General features: G+C 39.6%; 1 protein-coding gene across 2 annotated transcripts in view; it reads right to left on the bottom strand.

The window, feature by feature from the left end:
• The window catches only part of NID2 (nidogen 2), a 91,667-nt gene that overhangs the window by 37,706 nt on the left and 30,509 nt on the right, over window positions 1-23,452 (bottom strand). For both annotated transcript variants that reach the window (XM_055537648.1, XM_055537647.1), the window contains 2 exons: window positions 22,308-22,508; window positions 20,773-21,003 (listed from right to left, as the gene is read on the bottom strand). In XM_055537648.1, the coding sequence (XP_055393623.1) occupies window positions 20,773-21,003; window positions 22,308-22,508 (432 nt within the window). The remainder of the gene's footprint in view (window positions 1-20,772; window positions 21,004-22,307; window positions 22,509-23,452) is intronic.

Raw genomic sequence — 23,452 nt, forward strand, 5'->3', positions numbered from 1 at the left:
CTATCCTTCTGAAACTATTCGAAAAAGTTGCAGAGGAAGGAACACTTACCAATCCATTTCATGAGGCCACCATCTGATACCAAAACCAGACAAAGATACCACAAAAAAAAAAGAAAGAAAATTACAGGCCAATATCACTAATGAACAATAGATGCAAAAATCCTCAACAAAATATGAGCAATCCATATCCAACAATACATTAAAAAGATCATACACCATGATCAAGTAGGATTCATCCCAGGGTTGCAAGGATTTTTCAACATCCACAAATCAATCAATGTGATACACCATATTCAACAAATTGAAGAATAAAAACCATATGATCATCTCAATAGATGCAGAAAAGGCTTTTGACAAAATTCACCACCAATTTATGGAAAAACTCTCCAGAAAGTGGGCATAGAGGGTACATACCTCAACATAGTAAAGGCCATATATGACAAGCCTACGACTAGCACCATATTCAATGGTGAAAAGCTAAAAGCATTCCCTCTAAAATCAGGAACAAGACAAGGCTGTCCACTCTCACCATTTTTATTCAACATAGTTTTGGAAGTCCTAGCTACAGCAGAGAAGAAGTAAAGGGAATCCAAATTGGAAAAGATGCTAAATTGTCACTGTTTGCAGATGACATGATACTATACATAGAAGATCCTAAAGACATTACCATAAAATTACTAGAGTTCATCAACAAATTTGGTAAAGTCGCAGGTCATAAAATTAATACACAGAAATCTGTTGCATTTCTATACACTAACAATGAAAGATTAGAAAGAGAAATTCAAGAAGCAATTCCATTTACCATTCCATCAAAACAAATAAAACACCTAGGAATAAACCTACTTAAGGAGATAAAAGACCTGTACTCCAAAAAGTATAAGATGCTGATGAAAGAAATCAAAGAAAACATAAACAGATGGAAAGATACACTGTATTCATGGATTAGAAGAATAAATATTCCCAAAATGACTATACTACCCAAGACAATCTACAGATGCAACACAAGCCCTATCAAATTACCAATGGCATTTTTCACAGAACTAGGAGAAGGCAATGGCACACCATTCCAGTACTCTTGCCTGGAAAATCCCATGGACGGAGGAGCCTGGAAGGCTGCAGTCTATGGGGTTGCTGAGAATCGGACACGACTGAGCGACTTCACTTTCACTTTTCACTTCCATGCATTGGAGAAGGAAATGGCAACCCCCTCCAGTGTTCTTGCCTGGAGAATCCCAGGGACGGAGGAGCTGGGTGGGCTGCTGTCTATGGGATCGCACAGAGTTGGACACGACTGAAGTGACTTAGTAGGTAGTAGAACAAAAAAAATCTCAAAATCTGTATGGAGACACAAAAGACACCAAAGAGCCAAAGCATCTTGAAAAAGAAAAATGGAACTGGAGGAATCAGGCGCTTGGACTTCAGACTATACTACAAAGCTACAGTCATCAAAACAGTATGGTAATGGCACAAAAATAGAAATACAGATCAATGGAACAGGATAGAAAACCCAGAAATAAGTCCACGCACCTACAGTCAGTTAATCTATGACAAAGGAGGCAAGACTACACAATGTTGGAAAGACAGTCTCTTCAACAAATGGTGCTGGGAAAACTGGACAGCCACATGTAAAACAATGAAATTAGCTCATTTGGTAACTACATGCACAAAAATAAGCTCAAAATGGATTAAAGACCTAAATGTTAGACCAGACACAATAAAACTCTCAGAGGAAAACACAGGCAGAATACTCTCTGACATAAATCACAGCAAAATCTATTTTAATCCATCTCCCAGAATAATGGAAATAAAAGCAAAAATAAACAAATCAGACCTACTTAAACTCACAAGCTTTTGCACAGCAAAGGAAACAATAAACAAAACAAAAACAAAACCCACAGATAGGAAGAAAATATTGACAAATGATGTGACTGATAAGGGATTAGTCTCCAAAATTTACAAACAGCTTATGCCACTTAATAGCATCAAAACAAACAACCCACTCAAAAAATGGGCAGAAGACCTAAATATATATTTCTCTAAAGAGAACATACAGATGGCCAATAGGCCCATGAAAAGATGTTCAAGATCGCTAGTTATTAGAGAAATGCAATTCAAAACTACAATGAGATATCACCTCACACCAGTCAGAATGGCCATCATCAAAAAAGCCACAAACAAATGCTGGAGAGGGTGTGGAGAGAAGTGAACCCTCCTGCACTGTTGGTGAGAATGTAAATTGGTATAGCCACAATGGAAAACAGTAAGTATGGAGGTTCCTTAAAAAACTTAAAATAGAGCTACCTTGATGAGAGAATTGACAGAACTTTGTGGTTTAATGTTGGAGACACATTTAAAAGAGATACATACACCCCAATGTTCATTGCAGCTCTGTTTACAATGGTCAAAACATGGAAACAACGTAAATGTCCATTGACAAAGGAATGGATAAAGAAGATGTGGTATATCACACACAATGGAATATTACTCAGACATTACAAAGAATGAAATAAGGCCATTTGCAACAACATGGATGGACCTAGAGAGTGTCATACTGAGTGAAGTAAGTCAGACAGAGACGGAGAAATATCATATGACATCCCTTATATGTGGAACCTAAAAAGAAAGGATACAAATGAACTTACAAAACAGAAAGAGACTCACAGACTTAGAAAAGCAACTCATGGGTGCTGGGGGGAAGGGATAGTTAAGGACTTTGAAGGTCATGTACACACTGCTATATTTAAAATGGATAACAAAAGTCTATTGTACAGCACATGGAACTCTGCTCAATGTTATGTGGCAGCCTGGATGGGAAGGGGGTTTGAAGGAGAATGTATACATGTATATGTATAGCTAAGTCCCTTCACTGTTCATTTGAAACCATCGCGACATCATTAATTGGCTACACCCCAATACAAAATGTTTTTGGTGTTAAAAAATAAAAGTAAAAAGTAAAAAAGAAAAAGTAAAGAAAAGTGACAAACACATAAACAAAAAATTATTCCTACAATTATACTAATACCACAAACATGACTATCAAAGAACATAATCTAAATTAATACCACAGTCCATAGCTTATTAATTAGTCTATAAGCTTTTTTGTCTTAATTTAATGACAGTAGCCTTAACTTCTCACTAATTTTTTTCTCTAAGTCCTTAATCAGCATCATTATTAATTTTTAACAATATGACTCATGATTAACATTAATAGCCAACCAATTTCGCCTACTCAAAGAATCATTAGCTTAAAACAATATTTACCATACTAATTATATTAGAAATATTCCTAATTATAAAATTCACAGCCACAGAATTAATCTCATTTTATATTTTATTTGAAGCAACAGTAATTTCAACACTTATTATCATTACCCAATGGAGTAATCAAATAGAACATCTTAAAGCAGAACCTTCTCATTTTATACCCTAGTAGGAGTTCTTCTACTCTTAGTAGCACTAGTATATATTCACATCATCTCAGGTTTGGGACCTCCCTGGAAGTCCAGGGGTTAAGCCTCCAAGCTTCTACTGCAAGGGGTGTAAGGGAACTAAAGATCCTGCCTAGATTCTGCATGCTGCACTGCATGGCCAAAACAAACAAAAACTGTCACAGGCTCACTACATTTTCTAATACTTCAATATTGAACACAAGCAACATCCAACTCCTGATTCAACATTTTCACACGACTAGCATGTATGACAGCCTTTACAGTAAAAACACTCCTCTACAGCCTTCACCTTTGATTACCTGAAGCGCAGGTAGAAGCCCCCGTTGCAGGATCCATAGTCCTAGTGGCTGAACCAGTAAGATCCTGAGGCTGTGGTATATTGTGAATCACAACAATTCTAAACACATTAACAGATTTCATAACATACCCTTTTTTATACTCGCCTTATGGAGAAGGCAATGGCACCCCATTCCAGTACTCTTGCCTGGAGAATTCCAGGGACGGCAGAGCCTGGTGGACTGCAGTCCCTGGGGTCGCTAAGAGTTGGACACGACTGAGTGACTTCAATTTCACTTTTCACTTTTCACTTTCATGCATTGGAGAAGGCAATGGCAACCCACTCCAGCACTCTTGCCTGGAAAATCCCATGGATGGAGGAGCCTGGAAGGCTGCATTCCATGGGGTCGCGAAAAGTCGGACACAACTGAGCGACTTCACTTTCACTTTAGGAGGAATAACCATAACTAGGTTCAATTTGTTTACGCCAAACAGACCTGAAGTCACTGATTGTGTATTCATCTGTCAGTCACACAGCAGTTGTTATGCTCAGTTCAGTTGCTCAGTCATGTTTGACTCTTTGTGATCCCATGGACTGCAGCACACCAGGCTTCCCTGTCCATCACCAACTCCTGGAGCTTACTCAAACTTATGTCATGTCAGTGATGCCATCCAACCATCTCATCCTCTGTCATCCCCTTCTCCTCCTGCCTTCAATCTTTCCCAGCATCAGCAGCTTTTCCATTGAGTCAGTTCTTCCCATCAGGTGGCCAAAGAATTGGAGTTTCAGCTTCAGCCTTACAATGAATATTCAGGACTGATTTTCTTTAGGATTGACTGGTTGGATCTCCTTGCAGTCCAAGGGACTCTTGGACTTGGAGAAGACAAGAGTCTTCTCCAACACCACAGTTCAAAAGCGTCAATTCTTTGGTGCTAAGCTTTCTTTATAGTCCATCTCTCACAACCATACATGACTACGGGAAAATCCATAGCTTTGACTAGATGGACCTTTGTTGGCAAAGTAATGTCTCTGCTTTTCAATATGCTGTCTAGGTTGGTCATAGCTTTTCTTCCAAGGAGCAAACGTCTTTTAATTTCATGGCTGCAGTCATCATCTGCAGTGATTTTGGAGCCCCCCAAAATAGTCTTTCACTGTTTCCATTGTTTCCCCATCTATTTGCCATGAAGTGATGGGACCAGATGCCATGATCTTCGTTTTTTGAATGTTGAGTTTTAAACCAGCTTTTTCACTGTCCTCTTTCACTTAACACCTTAAAGCTTATATAGGAGCCACAAATCTAATAACTGCCCACAACCTCACATTATCCATATTATTCTGCCTAGACAATTAAAATTATGAAAGAATTCACAGCCAAACAATAATTCTAGCATGAGGTCTACAAACGTTCCTCCCATTAATACATGATGACTACTAGCAAGTTTAACCAACCCAGCTCTAACCACCAACTATCACTCTAACTGGAGAACTACTTGTGGTAGTATCATCCTTCTCATGATCAAATATCACGATTATCTTAATAGGAATTAACACAATACAATAATTACTGCCTTATCTTCCTACACACATTAATTGTAACACAATGAGTCAAATAAAACATACCTTATCAATAATATTAAACTATCATTCACAGAAGAAAATGCCTCATAACCTCTCACATTTTACCTCTCTTACTCTTATCATTAAACCCTTGAATCATTTTAGGGTTCTAATACTGTAAATATAGTTTTTTTTTTTAAATATTAGTTTATGAATCTAGTAACAGGAAACTATACCTTCTTATTTAAAAAAAAAAGTATGCAAGAACTGCTAATTCATGCTACCCCATATAATAGTATGGCTTTTTCAAACTGGATAGTAGTTATCCCATAGGTCTTATGAACCAAAAAATTGGTGCAACTACAAATAAACTAAACTTATTTACTTCTTTCACACTACATATTTATACTAAATGTATCGATTATAATAACAAACACCAACATCTACAAAAGTAGTATATATCCATCCTATGTAAAAACCACTACTTCTATCAGCAGCTTAATTCCAACAATATTTATTCATATATGTCAAGAGATAATTATCTCAATCTGAACCCTTAAATCATCACTTAGCTTCAAATTAGACTATTTCTCAATATTTGTTCCAGTAGAATTATTTCTCACATGATCAGTTAAGGAATTTTCAATATGATACTTAAATACTACTTTTTCTTATCACAATACTAATTCTTGTCACTGAAAACAATCTTTCACAACTTTTCATTGGGTGAAAAGGAGTCAGAATTATATCTTTCCTACTTATCAGGTGATGATATGGATAAGCAGACGCAAATAGAGCTGCTCTTCAAACAATTTTATATAATCACACTAGAGACATTGGATTATATCAGTAGTATAATTTCTATTTAACTTAAACCCATGAGACATACAACAAATCTTGATGCTTAACCTAAATCGCTTACTCAAACCTACCTCTAATAGGACTTGTGTTGTCTGCAACTGGAAAATCCGCCCTATTTGGCCTCTGTTCGTGACTTCCCTCAGCAACAGAAGTCCCTACTCCCATTTTAGCCCTACTCCACTCAAGCACAGTAGTTATAGCAGGTATTTTCCTACTTATCCACTTTTACCCTTTAACAGAATAATAAATTTATCCAAACAACATTATATTTGGATAAATATCACTACATTATTTACAGCAATATGCACTCTTACCCAAAATGACATTAAAAAGATTGTTGCCTTCTCTACTTCAAGCCAATTAGGCCTTATAATCATTAATAATCAATATTAACCAATCTTATCCAGCATTTCTCGATATTTGCACACACCCCTTTTTAAAGGCCATACTGTTTATATGGATCCATATCATAGTCTGGATCCATTATTCATAGCCCAAATGATGAACAAGACATTTGAAAGTTAGGAGGTTTATTTAAGGCATTACCTTGTACCACAACAGCCCTCACTATCAGAAGTCGCTCACTGTTGGGAATACCGTTCCTCACAGGCTTCTACTCTAAAGACCCAAATTATCAACATTGCCAATACATTGTATACCAACACCTGAGCCCAAGTCTCATCACCACGTCTCTTACAGCTGTCTATAGCACCCACATGATTTTCTTTACACTATTAGGACAATTCATTAACTTTAATTAATGAAAACAATCCACTCCCAATCAATTCTATTAAACATTTACTCGTGGGAAGTATTTTCACTGGATTCATTACTTCCAACAATATTTCCCCAACAACAATGCTTCAAATAACTCCACCTTATTTCTCGAAACTAACTTCCCTTGCTGTGACCATCCTAGGTTTTACTCTGGCATTCGAAATCACTCTCACTACACACAACTTAAAATTTAAATACCCTCAAATTTTTCAAATTTTCCAGCCTCTTAGGATATTTTCTCATTATTATACATCACTTCCCACCATACTTAAATTTATCAACAAGCCAGAAATCAGCATCATCCCTCCTAGATTTAATCTGACTAGAAAGAATCCTATGAAAACTACTTCCCTTATTCAAATAAAATTCTCTACACTACTGTCAGACCAAAAAGGCCTAATTGAAGTATATTTTCTTTCATCCCTCATTACACTCACCCTAAGCATAATCTATTTAATTATCATGAGTAACCTATGGTTTTTCCAGTAGTCATGTATGGATGTGAGAGTTGGACCATAAAGAAAACTGAGTGCCAAAGAATTGATGCTTTTGAATTGTGGTGTTGGAGAAGACTCTTGAGAGTCCCTTGGACTGCAAGGAGATCCAACCAGGCAATCCTAAAGGAGATCAGTCCTGAATATTCATTGGAAGGACTGATGCTAAAGCTCCAATACTTTGGCCACTTGCTGCAAAGAGCCAACTGATTGGAAAAGATCTTGATGCTGGGAAAGATTGAAGGCAGGAGAAGAAGGGGATGACAGAGGATGAGATGGTTGGATGGTATCACCCACTCAATGGACATGAGTTTGAGTAAGCTCCAGGAGTTGGTGATGGACAGGGAAGCCTGGCGTGCTGTAGTCCATGGGTTCACAAAGAGTCAGACACGACTGAGCAACTGAACTGAACCTTTATAATAACCACAACACCAATAAGCAATGATACACCAGTAACAATTATCAATCAAGTACCAGAGCTGTACAATACCCCAATTCCTGTATCTCTTCATCAAAAAACTCAGAATTACCTGTATCATAAATAACCCAATCATCTAGCCCATTAAACTTAAACACAATCTCCCCTTCCTCATCATTTAAGACACAAAATACTACTGAAAATTTTATCATCAACCTTGAAAGAAATATATCTACAACAGTCTTACTAGAGACTCAAACCTCAGAATACTTCTCAGTAGCCATAGCTGACATATAACCAAATACTACTAATATTTTGCCTAAATAAATAAAAATACTATTAAACCCCGAAATGAACCACCATAATTCAACACAAGCCCACAACCAATACCACCACCTACAATCAGTCTAAGTCCACATAATTAGGTGAAGGTTTTGAAGAAAACCCCACAAAACTAATTACAAAAACAGTACTTAAACACAATGTATGTTATTGTTCTTACATGGACTCTAACCATAGCCAATGAAATGAAAAATCATCACTGTTAATTCAGCTATAAGAACACTACGGCTTCCGTAGTGGCTCAGTGGTGAAGAATCCGTCTGCCGGTGCAGGAGACACAGGTTCAATCCCCAGTCTGGGAAGATCCCACATGCCACAGAACAATTAAGCCTGTGCGTCACAACTCTTGAGCCTGTGCTCTAGAGCCCCAGAGCCACAACTACTGAGCCCACATGTCGCAACTACTGTAGCCCGTGTGTTCTAGAGCCCTTGCTCCACAATGAGAAGCCTGCGTAGCACCAACTAGAGAGTAGCCCCCGGCTTCCCACAACTAGGGAAAAGCCCATGCAGCAACGAAGACCCAGCACAGTCAAAAATTAATTTTAAAAAGAACATTAATGATCAACATTCAAAAATCACACCCATTAATAAAAATTATTAACATGTAATTATTGATCTCTTAGCTCCATCAAACATTTCATCATGATGAAACCTTGGTTCCCTACTGGGCATCTGCTCAGTTCTACAAATCTTGACAGGTTTATTCCTAGCAAGACATTATACATCAGACACAATCATCACTTTTTCATCAGTAACACATGTCTGCCAAGATGTTATCTATGGATGAGTTATCCAATATCTACATGCAAATGAAGCCTCCATATTTTTTATTTGCCTATTTATTCATGTAGGACAAGGCTTATATTACTGATCCCATACTTTTTTAGAAACATGAAGCACTGAAATCAACTTATTTACAGTCATAGCTACAGCATTTATAGGCTGTCATACTCAACGACAAATATCTGAAGGGCAACAGTTATTACTAATCTCCTTTCAGCAATTCCAAATATTAGCACAAGCCTCATCAAATGAACCTGAGGTGACTTTTCAGTAGATAAAGTAAATCTTACACAATTCTTCACCTTCCATTTTATTCTCCCATTTATCATTGCAGCACTAGCAGCTGTCCACTTACTATTCCTTCACAAAACAGGATCTAATAACCCCACAGGAATCTCATCTCATATAGACAAAATCCCATTTCATTCCTACCATACAATCAAAGGGGCTTCCCTTATGGCTTAGTTAGTAAAGAATCTGCCTGCCAATGCAGGAGACGAAGATGACCCAGGTTCAATCCCTGGGTCAGGAAGATCCCCTGGAGAAGGGAATGGCAGTCCATTCCAGTATTCTTGCCTGGAGAGCCCCATGGACAGAGGAGTCTGGCAGGCTATAGTCCATGAGGTCGCAAAGAGCCGGACACGACTGAAGAGACTGAGAATGCACACATGCGTGCAATCAAAGACATCCTAGGTGCCTCATTACTAATTCTAATACTAATAACATAAGCAGTATTTTCACCACTTACTAGGAGACCTACCCAACTACACCCCAGTAAACTCTCTCAACACACCACTTCGTATCAAACCAGAGTGTTATTTTCTATTTGCCTATGCAATTCTACAGCCAGTTCCTAATAAATTAGGAGTACTGGCCCTAATCTTTTCAGTTTTAATTCTAGCATTTATCCCAGTGTTTCACACATCCAAACAATGAAGTGTAATGTTTCAACCTCTTGGTCAATATGTATTTTGAGTACTAGTAGCAGACCTGTAACACTGACATGATTTGGAGGACAACCCGTAGAGCACCCCTTCATTATTATCCAACAATTAGCATTCATATATTTCTTTTTAATTCTAGTGCAATGCCAGTAGGGCTTCCCAGGTGGTGCTAGTGGTAAAGAATCCACCAGCAATGTAGGGGACCTGGGTTCAATTGCTGGGTCAGGAAGATCCCCTGAAGGAGGGCACAGCAACCCACTCCAGTATCCTTGCCTGGAGAATTCCATGGACAGAGGAGCCTGGCTGGTTACAGTCACAGAGGGTTGGACGCGACTGAAGAGATTTAGCATGCATGCACACACATAATGCCAGTAACTAGCATCATTGAAAATAACCTCCTAAAATGAAGAGTCTTTGTAGTATATCTATAATACTGGTCTTGTAAACCAGAAAAGAAGAAGAATACGTCTCCCTAAGACTCAAGGAAGAAGCTCCAGCTCCACCATCAGCACCCAAAGCTGAAATTCTATTTAAACTAGTCGCTGAAGATTTGTTATGGGATATTTACAAGATTTACATTTACTAAGTACCATCTCAGTGTTAAAATAACCTCTTTTTACCATAAATTACTGTGTACTTCGTGCAAGGCATGTATTACCACATTAATAAATACAAATACATATTATAAATAATCTACTACATGTATAATTATTTGTTATTTACCCCATCTTATTAGCATGCACATGAACCTACTGATAGTTCATAATACACTATACATAAATTCATTATTTACTCCACGCTTAAAAGCACATATGTTATACTATTCTTTCATGGTACGTATTATTGGTTGTACATAGTACATTAAGTCAAATCAATTCTAGTCAACATGTGCATCATATCCAATAGATCACAACTTTAATCAGCAAGTCACATGAAACCATAAACCCCTCTTGGCTGGCATCCCTCCTCTTGTTCCAGGCCAATAACCTGGGGTGTTTTCTATTAATGTCTGAACTTCATCAGATATCTGGTTCTTCGGGACCTAAAATGACCTGCCCTTTCCTCTTAAATAAGACATCTTGCTGGACTAACGACTAATCAGCCATGCTCACACATAACTTGGGTTTCATGCATTTGGTATATTTTTAATTTTTAAAGGCATGCCGTAAGTTGCTGTATAACACAGGGAGCCCAGCCTGGTGCTCTGTGATGACCCAGAAGGGTGGAATGGGGGGCAGGGAGGGAGGTGATACACATACAATTATGGCTGATTTGCACTGTTGTACAGGAGAAACCAACATAACACTGTAAAGCAATTTTCCCCCAATTAAAAAAAAAAAAAAACCATAAAGGGATGCTGTGACTCAGTTATGGCCATCTGAGGCTTTAACATAGTCAAATAAACTGAATGTTAATTGCAAATTATTGAATATTATTTACCAACATCAACCATAAGGTTTTACTCAGTCGATGGTTATAAAACAAGGAAATTACACACATGTATGTACATGTATGGACTGAACAGGTAAATGACCTATTTAACAAACCCCCCTCACTCCCCACTAAATCCTATGCTCTACATGTCCTTAATGCCCTGTCAAACCCCCACAACAGGGCAGAAACATATAAATACATAGAATTTAATCTATCCAACAATGTAATGTGTAAAATACAATAGACCTAGAAAATAAGCATTAATCATACCAAAGAATTACTTAGATATTTACCATTTATATAGACAGATATCTCCCAAGATCCATCAACCATTTTAATAAAAAGTTTAATACTAAATTTAGCATAAATCACACAAAACATTATATACATGTTACTTCACTATATAAACACCACTTGTCAATGTAGCTTAAAACCTAAAGCAAGGCACTGAAAATGCCTAGATAAGTTTATCAATTCCAAAATACATAGGTTTGGTCCCAGCCTTTCTATTAGGTTGTTTTTTTTTTTAATTGAAAGATAATTGCTTTACAATATTGTGTTGGTTTCTGCCATACATCAACATGAATCAGCCACAGGTATACATATGTCCCTTCCCTCTTGAATCTCCCTCCCACCTCCCACCCCTCTAGGTTGCCACAGAGCACTGGTTTGAGCTCCCTGCATCATACAGCAAATTCCCACTGGCTATCTATTTTACATACGGTAATATAAATATTTCCATGCTACTCTCTCCATTCATCCCACCCTCTCCATCCCCTCTGTCCATAAGTCTGTTCTCGGCGTCCACATCTCCATAAAACTACATATGCAATCATCCACACCCAATGAGAATGCCCTCTAAATCACTAAGATTTAAAGGAGCCGGCATCAAGCACACTAACAGTAGTAGCTCATAACCTCTTGCTTAACCACACCCCCAAGGAAGCCAGTAGGAATAAAAATAAAGCCATAAACAAAAGTTCAACTAAGTTATATTAACTAGGGTTGGTAAATTTCATGCCAGCCACCAAGATCATACGATTAACTCAAATTAATAGAAATTTAGTGCAAAACATGTTAAAGAGTAATATAAAGTTAAATTTCAATTAAGCTGTAAAAAGCCATAGCTAAATAAAAATAGACTATGAAAGTGATTAGTATTTCTTAACGACATGACAGTAAGACCCAAAGTGGGATTAGATACCCCACTATGCTTGGCCCTAAATCCAAATAACAACAAAATTATTCACCAGAGTACTACTAGCAACAGCTCAAAACTCAAAGGACTTGGCTATGCCTCACACGCCTCTAGAGGAGCCTGCTCTATAATCGATAAACCCCACCAACCCTTGCTAATTCAGTCTATCTACCACTGTCTCTAGCAAACCCTAAGAAAGGAATAAAAGCATAATTATCATAAATAAAAATGTTAAGTCAAGGTATACCTGCTGGGGTGGAAAGAAATGGGCTGTATTTTCTATCTCAAAAATATATTTCTCACTACATGGACGTTTTTATGAAAACTAAAAACCAAAGGAGGATTTAGTAGTAAATTAAGAATAGAATTCTTGAGTTTCCCTGTTGGTCCAGTGGTTAAGAATCCATCTGCCAATGCAGGGGACATGGGTTCGATCCCTGGTCCAGGAAGATCCCATATGCCTCAGGACAACTAAGACTGCTAGTGAGCTCACGTGCTGCAACTACGAAAGCCCATGTGCCTAGAGCCTGTACTCTGCAACAAGAGAAGACACTGCAGTGAGAAGCCCAAGCACAGCAACTAGAGAGTAGCCCCCACTCGCCACAACGAGAGAAAGCCCACACACGGCAACGAAGACCCAGCACAGCCAAAAATAAATATTTTTTAAAGAAAATAGAATGCTTAATTGAATAAGGCCATGGAGCACGCATACACCACCCATCACCTTCCCCAAGTACTGAAATAAACACTAAGTATATGAGAGGACACAAATCGGAACAAAGTGAGTATACTGCAAAGTGTGCTCAAATAAGTCAAAACATGGCTTAAATAAAGGCATCTAGTTTACACTTAGAAGATTTCATAATTTATGAATACTTTGAACTAAGTCAAGCCAAACCCCCACAAGTTTTACTAATATAAGCAAATTAAATAAAACATTCACTCAACATTTAAAGTATAGGAGACAGAAATGCAAAATATCCTTTGGCACTATAGAGAAAGTACAGTAAGGGAATAATGAAAGAAACATTAAAAGTAACAAAAAGAAAAGTTTACCCCTTGTACATTTTGCATAATCATTTAACTAGCAAACATTAACAAAGAGAAGTTAAATATCCTGAAACCAGAAGAGCTACTTATGAACAGACTCAACTATGTAGCAAAATAAGATATATAAGTAGAGGTGACAAGTCTAAGGAGCCTAGTGATAGCTGGTTCTCCAGGAAAAGAATTTTAGTTCAACTTATAAAATTACCAAAAGATTAAAAACTTTAATGTATTTTTAAATGTTAATATAAAAAGGCTAGATTTTAGACATGGATACAACCTTATCTAGAGGTTAAAAACAACACCACAGTTGGCTTAAATGTAGCCACCAATTAAGAAAGCATTCAAGCTCAATAACTTTATCTTAATACCAATAACAAGCAAACCGACTCCTAGCTTTATACTGGACTAATCTATTGACCAATAGGAACAACAGTGTTAATATGATGATGAAAGTGAAAGTCACTCAGTCATGTCCAACTCTTTGTGACCCCATGGACTGTAGCCTGCCAGGCTCCTCTGTCCACAGAATTCTCCAAGCCAGAATACTGGAAAGGGTAGCTGGTTCCCTCCCTTCTGCAGGAGATCTTCCTAACCCAGGGATAGAACCCAGGTCTCCTGCATTGCAGGCAGATTCTTTACCAGCTGAGCCACAAAAGTCCAAGAATACTGGTGTGGTAGCCTATCCCTTCCCCAGTGGATCTTCCTGACCCAGGAATTGAACTGGGGTCTCCTGCATTACAGGTAGATTCTTTTGTTTTTAAATTAATTTTAATTGGAGGATAATTTCTTTACAATATTGTGGTTTTTGCCACACATCGACATGAATCACCCATGGGTGCACATGTGTCTCCCCATCCTGAACCCCCCTTATCTCCTGCCCCACCCCATCCCTCTGGGTTGTCCCAGAGCACCGGCTTTGAGTGCCCTGCTTCATGCATTGAACTTGCACTGATCATCTATTTTACATATGGTAATATACATATACTGGAAAAGGTCAGTTTTCATTCCAATCCCAAAGAAAGGCAATGCCAAAGAATGCTCAAACTACTGCACAATTACACTCATCTCACACACTAGTAAAGTAATGCTCAAAATTCTCCAAGCCAGGCTTTAGCAATACGTGAACCATGAACTTCCAGATGTTCAAGCTGGTTTTAGAAAAGGCAGAGGAACCAGAGATCAAATTGCCAACATCCGCTGGATCATGGAAAAAGCAAGAGAGTTCCAGAAAAACATCTATTTCTGCTTTATTGACTATGCCAAAGCCTTTGACTGTGTGGATCACAAGAAACTGTGGGAAATTCTGAAAGAGATGGGAATACCAGACCACCTGACCTGCCTCTTGAGAAACCTGCATGCAGGTCAGGAAGCAACAGTTAGAACTGGACATGAAACAACAGACTGGTTCCAAATAGGAAAAGGGGTATGTCAAGGCTGTATATTGTCACCCTGCTTATTTAACTTATATGCGGAGTACATCATGAGAAACGCTGGACTGGAAGAAGCACAAGCTGGAATCAAGATTGCCAGAAGAAATATCAATAACCTCAGATATGCAGATGATACCACCCTTATGGCAGAAAGTGAAGAGGAACTAAAGAGCCTCTTGATGAAAGTGAAAGAGGAGAGTGAAAAAGTTGGCTTAAAGCTCAACATTCAGAAAACTAAGATCATGGCACCTGGTCTCATCACTTCATGGGAAATAGATGGGGAAACAGTGGAAACAGTGTCAGACTTTATTTTTTGGGGCTCCAAAATCACTGCAGATGGTGACTGCAGCCATGAAATTAAAAGATGCTTACTCCTTGGAAGGAAAGTTATGACCAACCTAGATAGCATATTGAAAAGCAGAGACATTATTTTGCCAACAAAGGTCCATCTAGTCAAGGCTATGGTTTTTCCAGTGGTCATGTATGGATGTGAGATTTGGACTGTGAAGAAAGCTGAGTGCCAAATAATTGATGCTTTTGAACTGTGGTGTTGGAGAAGACTCTTGAGAATCCCTTGGACTGCAAGGAGATCCAACCAGTCCATTCTGAAGGAGATCAGCCCTGGGTTTTCTTTGGAAGGAATGATGCTAAAGCTGAAACTCCAGTACTTTGGCCACCTCATGTGAAGAGTTGACTCATTGGAAAAGACTCCAATGCTGGGAGAGATTGGGGGCAGGAGGAGAAGGGGACAGCAGAGGATGAGATGGCTGGATGGCATTACCAACTGGATGGATGTGAGTCTGAGTGAACTCCGGGAGTTGGTGATGGACAGGGAGGCCTGGCATGCTGCGATTCATAGAGTTGCAAAGAGTCAGACATGACTGAGTGACTGAACTGAACTGAACTGAATATACATGTTTCAATGTTATTCTCTCAAATCATCCTACCTTCAGCCTTCTCCCACATAGTCCAAAAGTCTGTTCTTTACAATTGTGTCTCTTTGGCTGCCTTGCATATAGGATTGTCATTACCATCTTTCTAAATTCCATATATATGCATTAATATGGGCTTCCCTGATAGCTCAGTTGGTAAAGAAACCACCTGCAATGCAAGAGACCCTGGTTTGATTCCTGGGTCAGGAAGATCCACTGGATAAGGGATAGGCTACCCACTCCAGTATTCTTGGGTTTCCCTTGTGGCTAAGCCGGTAAAGAATCCGCCTGCAATGCGAGAGACCTGGGTTTGATCCCTGGGTTGGGAAGATCCCCTAGAGAAGGGAAAGGCTACCCACTCCAGTATTCTGGCCTGGAGAATTCCATGGACTATACAGTCCGTGGAGTCACAAAGAGTCGGACACGACTTTCACTTCATGCATTAATACACTGTATTGGTGTTTCTCTTTCTGACTTATTTCACTCTGTATAATAGGCTCCTGTTTCACCCACCTCATTAGAAGTGGCTCAAATGTGTTCTTTTTTATACATAACATTCCATTGTGTATATGTACCACAACTTCTTTATCCATTCGTCCACCGATGGACATCTAGTTGCTTCCATGTCCTAGCTACTGTGAACAGTGTGCGGGTGGATTCTTTACCAGATGAGATACCAGGGAAGCCCTCAATAACTTTATCTTAATACCAATAATAAGCAAATCAACTCCTAGCTTTATGCTGAACTAATCTATTGACCAATAGAGGCAACAATGTTAATATGAGTAAGTAGAAATATTTCTTACATAAACTTACATCAGTAATAATATACTGTATTATTATATACTGTGTCTATATATACTGACACATATACATATATACTGACTGTATACAGTAGATAATATACTGTGTCAGTGCACTAATAATATACTGACACATGCATGCACGCTAAGTCACGTCAGTCGTGTCCAGCTCTTTGCAACTCTATGGACTATAGCCCGCCAGGCTCCTCTGTCTGTGGGATTCTCCAGGCAAGCACACTGGAGTGGGTTGCCACGCCCTCCTCCAGGGGATCTTCCTGATGCAGAGCTCAAACCATAGTCTCCTGTGTCTCCTGCATTGCCACGTGGGCTCTTTACCATTCGTGTCACCTGGGAAGCCCAATATACTGATAATTCACAGTAAATAAACACAACTCAAGATTATTCAGTAATTATGCTATTAATCCAACGCAGGCAGGCACTCAAGGAAAGATTTTTAAAAAGTAAAAGGAACACAGCAAACAAAAAAACATCACCTCTAGCACAACTACTATTATAGGCCCTGCCTGCCCAGTGACAAATGGTAGACAGCCACGGTGTCCTGACTGTACAGAGGCACCATAATCATCTGTTCTCTAAATAAGGCCTTGTATGAATGGCCACATGAGGGTTTTACTGTTTCTTACTTTCAATCAGTGAAACTGACCTCTGCATGAAGAGGCAGCAATAGCAAAATAAAACAAGACCCTTTGGAGCTTTAATTAACTAACACCCCAGAAAACTAACTAAACCACTGAGGGATAACAAATTTTTATATGGGTTGACATTTTTGGTTGGGGTGTCCTCAGAGAATAAAAATATCTCCAAATGACTAAAGTCTAGACTTACTAGTCAAAATATTATTCTTTACTGATTCAAAAATTGATCAACAGAACAAGCTACCCTAGGAATAACAGTGCAATCCTATTCTAGAGTTCATATTGACAAAAGGCCTATGACCTCGATGTTGGATCAGGACACCCCAATGGTATAACTGCTATTAAAAATGTGTTTGTTCAATGGTTAAAGTCCTACATGATCTGATTTCAGGCCAGAGTAATCAAGGTTGTTTTCTATTATATAGTTTTTCCAGTGTGGAAAGACAAAGAGAAATAATGCCCATGTGAAAAGGCTGCCATATATATATATATATATATATATATATATATATACACACACACACACATACACACACACACATATATATAACCAATTAATGATTTAATTTAATATATACAAAATATTACCCAAGAACAGAGTTTATTAAGGTGACAGAATACGGTAATTGTGTAAAATTTAACCCTTTATAACCAGAGGTTCAAATCCTTTCCCTAACAAATGTTCATAATTAACTTCTTAATATTCATCATCTCCCTTCTTTTAGCCATGGCATTTCTTGCATTAATTTAGCCAAAAATCTTAGGTTATATGCAACTTCCAAAGAGACCAAATATTGTCAGACCATACAGCCTATTACAACCTATTGCTGACACAGTCCAATTATTTATTAAAGAACCACTATTCCTTAAGTTATGACCAACCTAGATAGCATATTCAAAAGCAGAGACATTACTTTGCCAACAAAGGTTCGTCTAGTCAAGGCTATGGTTTTTCCTGTGGTCATGTATGGATGTGAGAGTTGGACTGTGAAGAAGGCTGAGTGCCAAAGAATTGATGTTTTTGAACTGTGGTGTTGGAGAAGACTCTTGAGAGTCCCTTGGACTGCAAGGAGATCCAACCAGTCCATTCTGAAGGAGATCAGCCCTGGGATTTCTTTGGAAGGAATGATGCTGAAGCTGAAACTCCAGTACTTTGGCCACCTCATGCGAAGAGTTGACTCATTGGAAAAGACTCTGATGCTGGGAGGGATTGGGGGCAGGAGGAGAAGGGGACGACAGAGGATGAGATGGCTGGATGGCATCACTGACTCGATGGACATGAGTCTCAGTGAACTCCGGGAGCTGGTGATGGACAGGTGGGCCTGGCATGCTGCGATTCATGGGGTCGCAAGGAGTTGGACACGACTGAGCGACTGATCTGATCTGATCTGATTCCTTAAGGAACCAGCTACATCTTCCATTTCTATACCAGTCCTAACTTTAACCCTGGCCCTAATTATACGAATTGCTCTACCCATACATTATCCCCTCATTAATATAAATCTAGGGGTAATATTTATACTAGCTATGCCAAGCCTAGCTCTATATTCCATCTTATGATCCAGATGGGCTTCCAACTCAAAATATACATTTATCAGAGCCTTATGTGCAGTACACAATTTCATACGAAGTAACACTAGCAATTATTCCTCTATCAATCCTTTTAATAAATGGATCTTTAACACTCTCAACCATCATCACAAGAACATTTATGAATAATCTTCCTATCATGACCCCTGGCTATAATCAATTTATTTATTTCCACCCTAGAAGAAACTAACCAAGCCCGAGCCCCCTTTGACCTAACCAAAGGAGAATCTACACTCGCAACAGGTTTCAATGTAGAATATGCAGCAGGCACATTGGATATGTTTTTCTTAGCAGAACATGCCAATGTTATTATAATAAATACTCTCACAATAATCGTCTTTCTAGGATATTCCACAACCCCCACATACCAGAACTATATACAACCAACTTTATTATAAAACACTATCAACAATTTCTTTGCTTTAAACTAAACACACTCCAGTGTTCTTGCTTGGAGAATCCCAGGGATGGGGAGCCTGGCGGGCTGCCGTCTATGGGGTCACACAGAGTCGGACACAACAGAAGCGACTTAGCAGCAGCAGCAGCAAAGCATCCTACCCTCGATTCCCATATGATCAACTAATATATCTACTCTGAAAAAACTTCCCACCACCAACACTAGCTCCCATGCCTATGACACATCTCACTGCCTATTATAACATCAAGCATCACCCTCCACAAACGTAAGAAATGTATGATAGGGACTTCTCTGGTAGTCCACTGGTTAAGAATCTGCCTGCCAATGCAGGGGTCACAGGTTCAACATCTGGTCCAGGAACTAAGATCCCCCATGGCCTAGGGCAACCAAGCACATGCAGTGCAACCACTGAGCCCACGCACTCTGGAGCCCATGCCTCTCAACAAGAGAAGCCACCAAATGAGAAGCTCATGCACCGCAACTAGAGAAAGCCCGCCCACAGCAACAGAGACCCAGTGCAGCCAAAAATAAATTTTAAAATAAAGACAAAAAGATTCCTTAAAAAAACAAAAGTCTGATAAAAGTTACTTTGCTAGAGTAAGTAACAGAAGTTTAAACCCTCATATGTCTAGAATCATAGAAATTGAATCTGCCCTTAAGAGTCCAGAATTCTTCGTGTTACCATATTACACTATATTCTATAGTAATGTCAGCTAAATAAGCTATCAAGCCCATTCTCTGAAAATGTTAGTTTATATCCTTCCTGTACTAGTAAACACCATTATCTTTATCATCATCCTAACAACCATTATCTCAAGGACCATAATTGCAATGACCAGCCCCCACTGACTACTTATCTGCATCCAGTTCAGGCACTGGGTCCTTGTCCCAACTTGATTTGGTGAAATCCTTATCACCCTTTAACTAGCTTAAATGTCACTTCTCTGGGGACATCTTCCCCGAAATTCCCATCTAGGCTCACAGCACCCTGTGCTTATCACTATCATAACAAATATTTGTCAGCATCATTCTCCCTCCTAACTTGGCCATGCCTTGATCACAGGTGTGTCCCCAACACAGATGGGTGCACACAATTGGGTGTTGCAACAAACCAGCCTCATGTATAATGCTCTATCCCCGATCTTGGCAGGGACACTATCTAAAAGCTCCATTTCTACCTCTGTCTCCACCTCAAGGACAGGATCCTGCTTTATTCACCCTTACACCCAGCACCTAACAGACCTGGCACTCAGTTACCTTTAGTGACCCACGTAAATCGTTCTGAGGCACTAAAAAGGAATGAAGAGAGAAGCTTCAATGTAATTTTTGCCCAGTAAGAACAGAAAAGGGAAACCATACCTTCAACAGGGCCAATTTGATTGGTCACGGCGAATCTGAGCACTTTTTCTTCATCCGAGTACAAGGCAAAGACCCGGTCAACATTCAGCTGCTGGGTGACGGGGACGGCCCAGTGTCTGGGGGCATGCCTGCACACCTGGTAAGTGATGTTCTGGTGGATGCGGTAGGACCGTGTTTGGTTGATGGCACCAGACATGAGAGAGTAGGTTCTGGAACTTGTGGAGGTCACAGCTGCAACAGACATCATTCAGTCAAACAAGAAAATTTGCAAATATTAAAAACAGAGGTTTTTTTATGTGGGTTGAGTTTCTCGGCACAGTTTTTATGTAGCTGCTGGAGTATGTCCCCCTCAGAAGTTCCTGAGTTTAAACGGGAAGCTGCGAGGCAACCCCAAGAACGGGTGTAAAAGTAAAACCAAAGCGCTGAGGGCAGGAGATATAAACCCTGCTGTCAGTATTCACAAAGCATACACTATGTTATCTGCCAGCCATGCCCAGCACTCTATATGCACTGCCTCATTTACTCCTCACAGCAGCCAGTAAGGTGGACCCTGTCACCTTGTATGGAGAGCCTTACAGAGCTTAAGGAGTAGTTAAGAAGCAGTCTAAGACACAAGGCTGGTAACACAGAGTGGTAACTGGAATTCAAGCTGACCTGACTCTACTTCCCAAGTTTTCAGCCAATCCATCCATCAGTGCACAGAAAAGAAGCTTTCCTACACCTTGCACTTAAGTCTGAAGGCTTCTGGGGAAAGGAAGTGGGGGAGGACGTCTTTTATTTCCATCTGAGTGCAGAGTAGGGAGGCCTGACAGGTTTCTCGCCATCAGTCACCCTGTGCCCAGGCCAGGTCTCTGCTGCCCATTCTCTTCCCTATGCCTCTTGCCTGATTTCATCATAGAAGAAGCAAATGCACAATCAAAACCCTTGTGCTGCAGGACAGGAGCTGAGATCGGGGCAGGATCTTGAAAGCAGATGGTGTTTCACAGAACACATCACACTTAACACGTCACCCAAGTGAGACAGACAGAAAGCGGGTTATTATTCTAGAGATGAGCAAACAGGCTCTCTGGTGTAAGTGACCTTCTTCCCCACATTCTTTAGACACATTATGACAAAAATTCCTATCTTCTGACTCCAAATTTAACAGTAGTTTTACAACGCTGCAGCTCCAAACAAAGTTACAGAACAAGTATAAATTTCAATAATTAGTACTTTTCCATGGTCCAGAGGGGACGAGAGTTAAAAACCGTACATAATTATACCATCCCTTCCCACTCCACAGACAAGGTTGTAACTGATTATGTTATTATTATTTGCAAGTACTGGGTAGGGATGTTGATATTCTTGTGTACAACAGCCAGCACTTTTCTCAGACTAACAAAATAGCAAGAATAATCAAACCAATATTGAACTCATTTCATGGGCCATGCACTGTTCTAAGGACCTTCCATGCAGTCACTCACATCAGCTTCATAACTATCTTGTGAGATGTGTACCATCCCCATTTAACAGATGTGAGAGCTGGCGGCATGCACCTGAGTCTGCGTAGTGGTAGAGTTCCTTGTAGGGAGCCACGTGGGCGGAGAAGTTTGCCGGGAGGTAAGGCACCTGGCCTTGAATGTTGGTCTTAATGCTCAAGTAGTTCTCTGGGTCCAGCCCCTCAGCAGTTTGAGTGATTCGAACCCTCTCCTCTCCTGGGTAGAAAGTAACTTCCACGTCATGGATAAAGGTAGCACCTGGAGAGAAAAATAAAAATTCAGCACAGGAATGAAAAGAAGCGTTGCATCTTTCAGCAATAATCACCAGTGCATACTTCCACTTCCCAATTTCTGCTGCTGTTGGAGGCAGTACCTAAGGAGATCTGATAACCAGGATAAAGTACTATCAGCTGTTGATTTCATGAGTTCCCCAAACTTTCTGTTCAAGAGTGTGGTTCCATCCTATCCCATTTCACACTGCTTCTCTTTGTAGGAACTTGTTTTCTGTGAAAAATAAACCCCTATGAACATCCTGATGGAGAAGGCAATGGCAACCCACTCCAGTGTTCTTGCCTGGAGAATCCCAGGGACAGCGGAGCCTAGTGGGCTACAGTCTATGGGGTCGCACAGAGTCGGATATGACTGAAGCGACTTAGCAGCAGCAGCAGCGTGAACATCCTTGATCTTTCTCTTTCAAAGGCTGCCAGACTTAGCAAAACCAAACAAAACTCCCCAGGACACCCATTTATATTTGAATTTCAGATGAATAAAAAACAGATTTTTAGTATAAGTTATGTCCCATACAATATTTGGGGCATACTTACAGAAATTATTCAAATTAATCATTGTTTATTTGAAATTCAAATGTAACTAGGTATACTGTATTTTATTTATCTACTTTTGACTCAAGGTTTTATCAAACCTTGATTAAAAGCAAGACCCTACAAACAGCTACTGAGCTCTATAGCTGGAGGTGAGCAAAGAACTGCTCTCTCACACTTTATGTGCAATAAAGATAAATCCACTGAGGAACAAGGTGTACTGAGGTGAGAAGCCAGGATGTATTCCCTACACCCTTGCTATTAAAGGGTGGGACTCAGACCAGAATTATCATCTCCTGGAAGCTCGCTAGGAAAAGAGGATCCCAGATACCCCTGGCCCCCCCCTTCCCTGCACCTTTCTCCTCCCCCCACTTAATCAGA

Source organism: Bubalus kerabau, chromosome 10 (genome assembly GCF_029407905.1).
Source record: "Bubalus kerabau isolate K-KA32 ecotype Philippines breed swamp buffalo chromosome 10, PCC_UOA_SB_1v2, whole genome shotgun sequence".
Taxonomy (NCBI): Eukaryota; Metazoa; Chordata; class Mammalia; order Artiodactyla; family Bovidae; genus Bubalus; species Bubalus kerabau.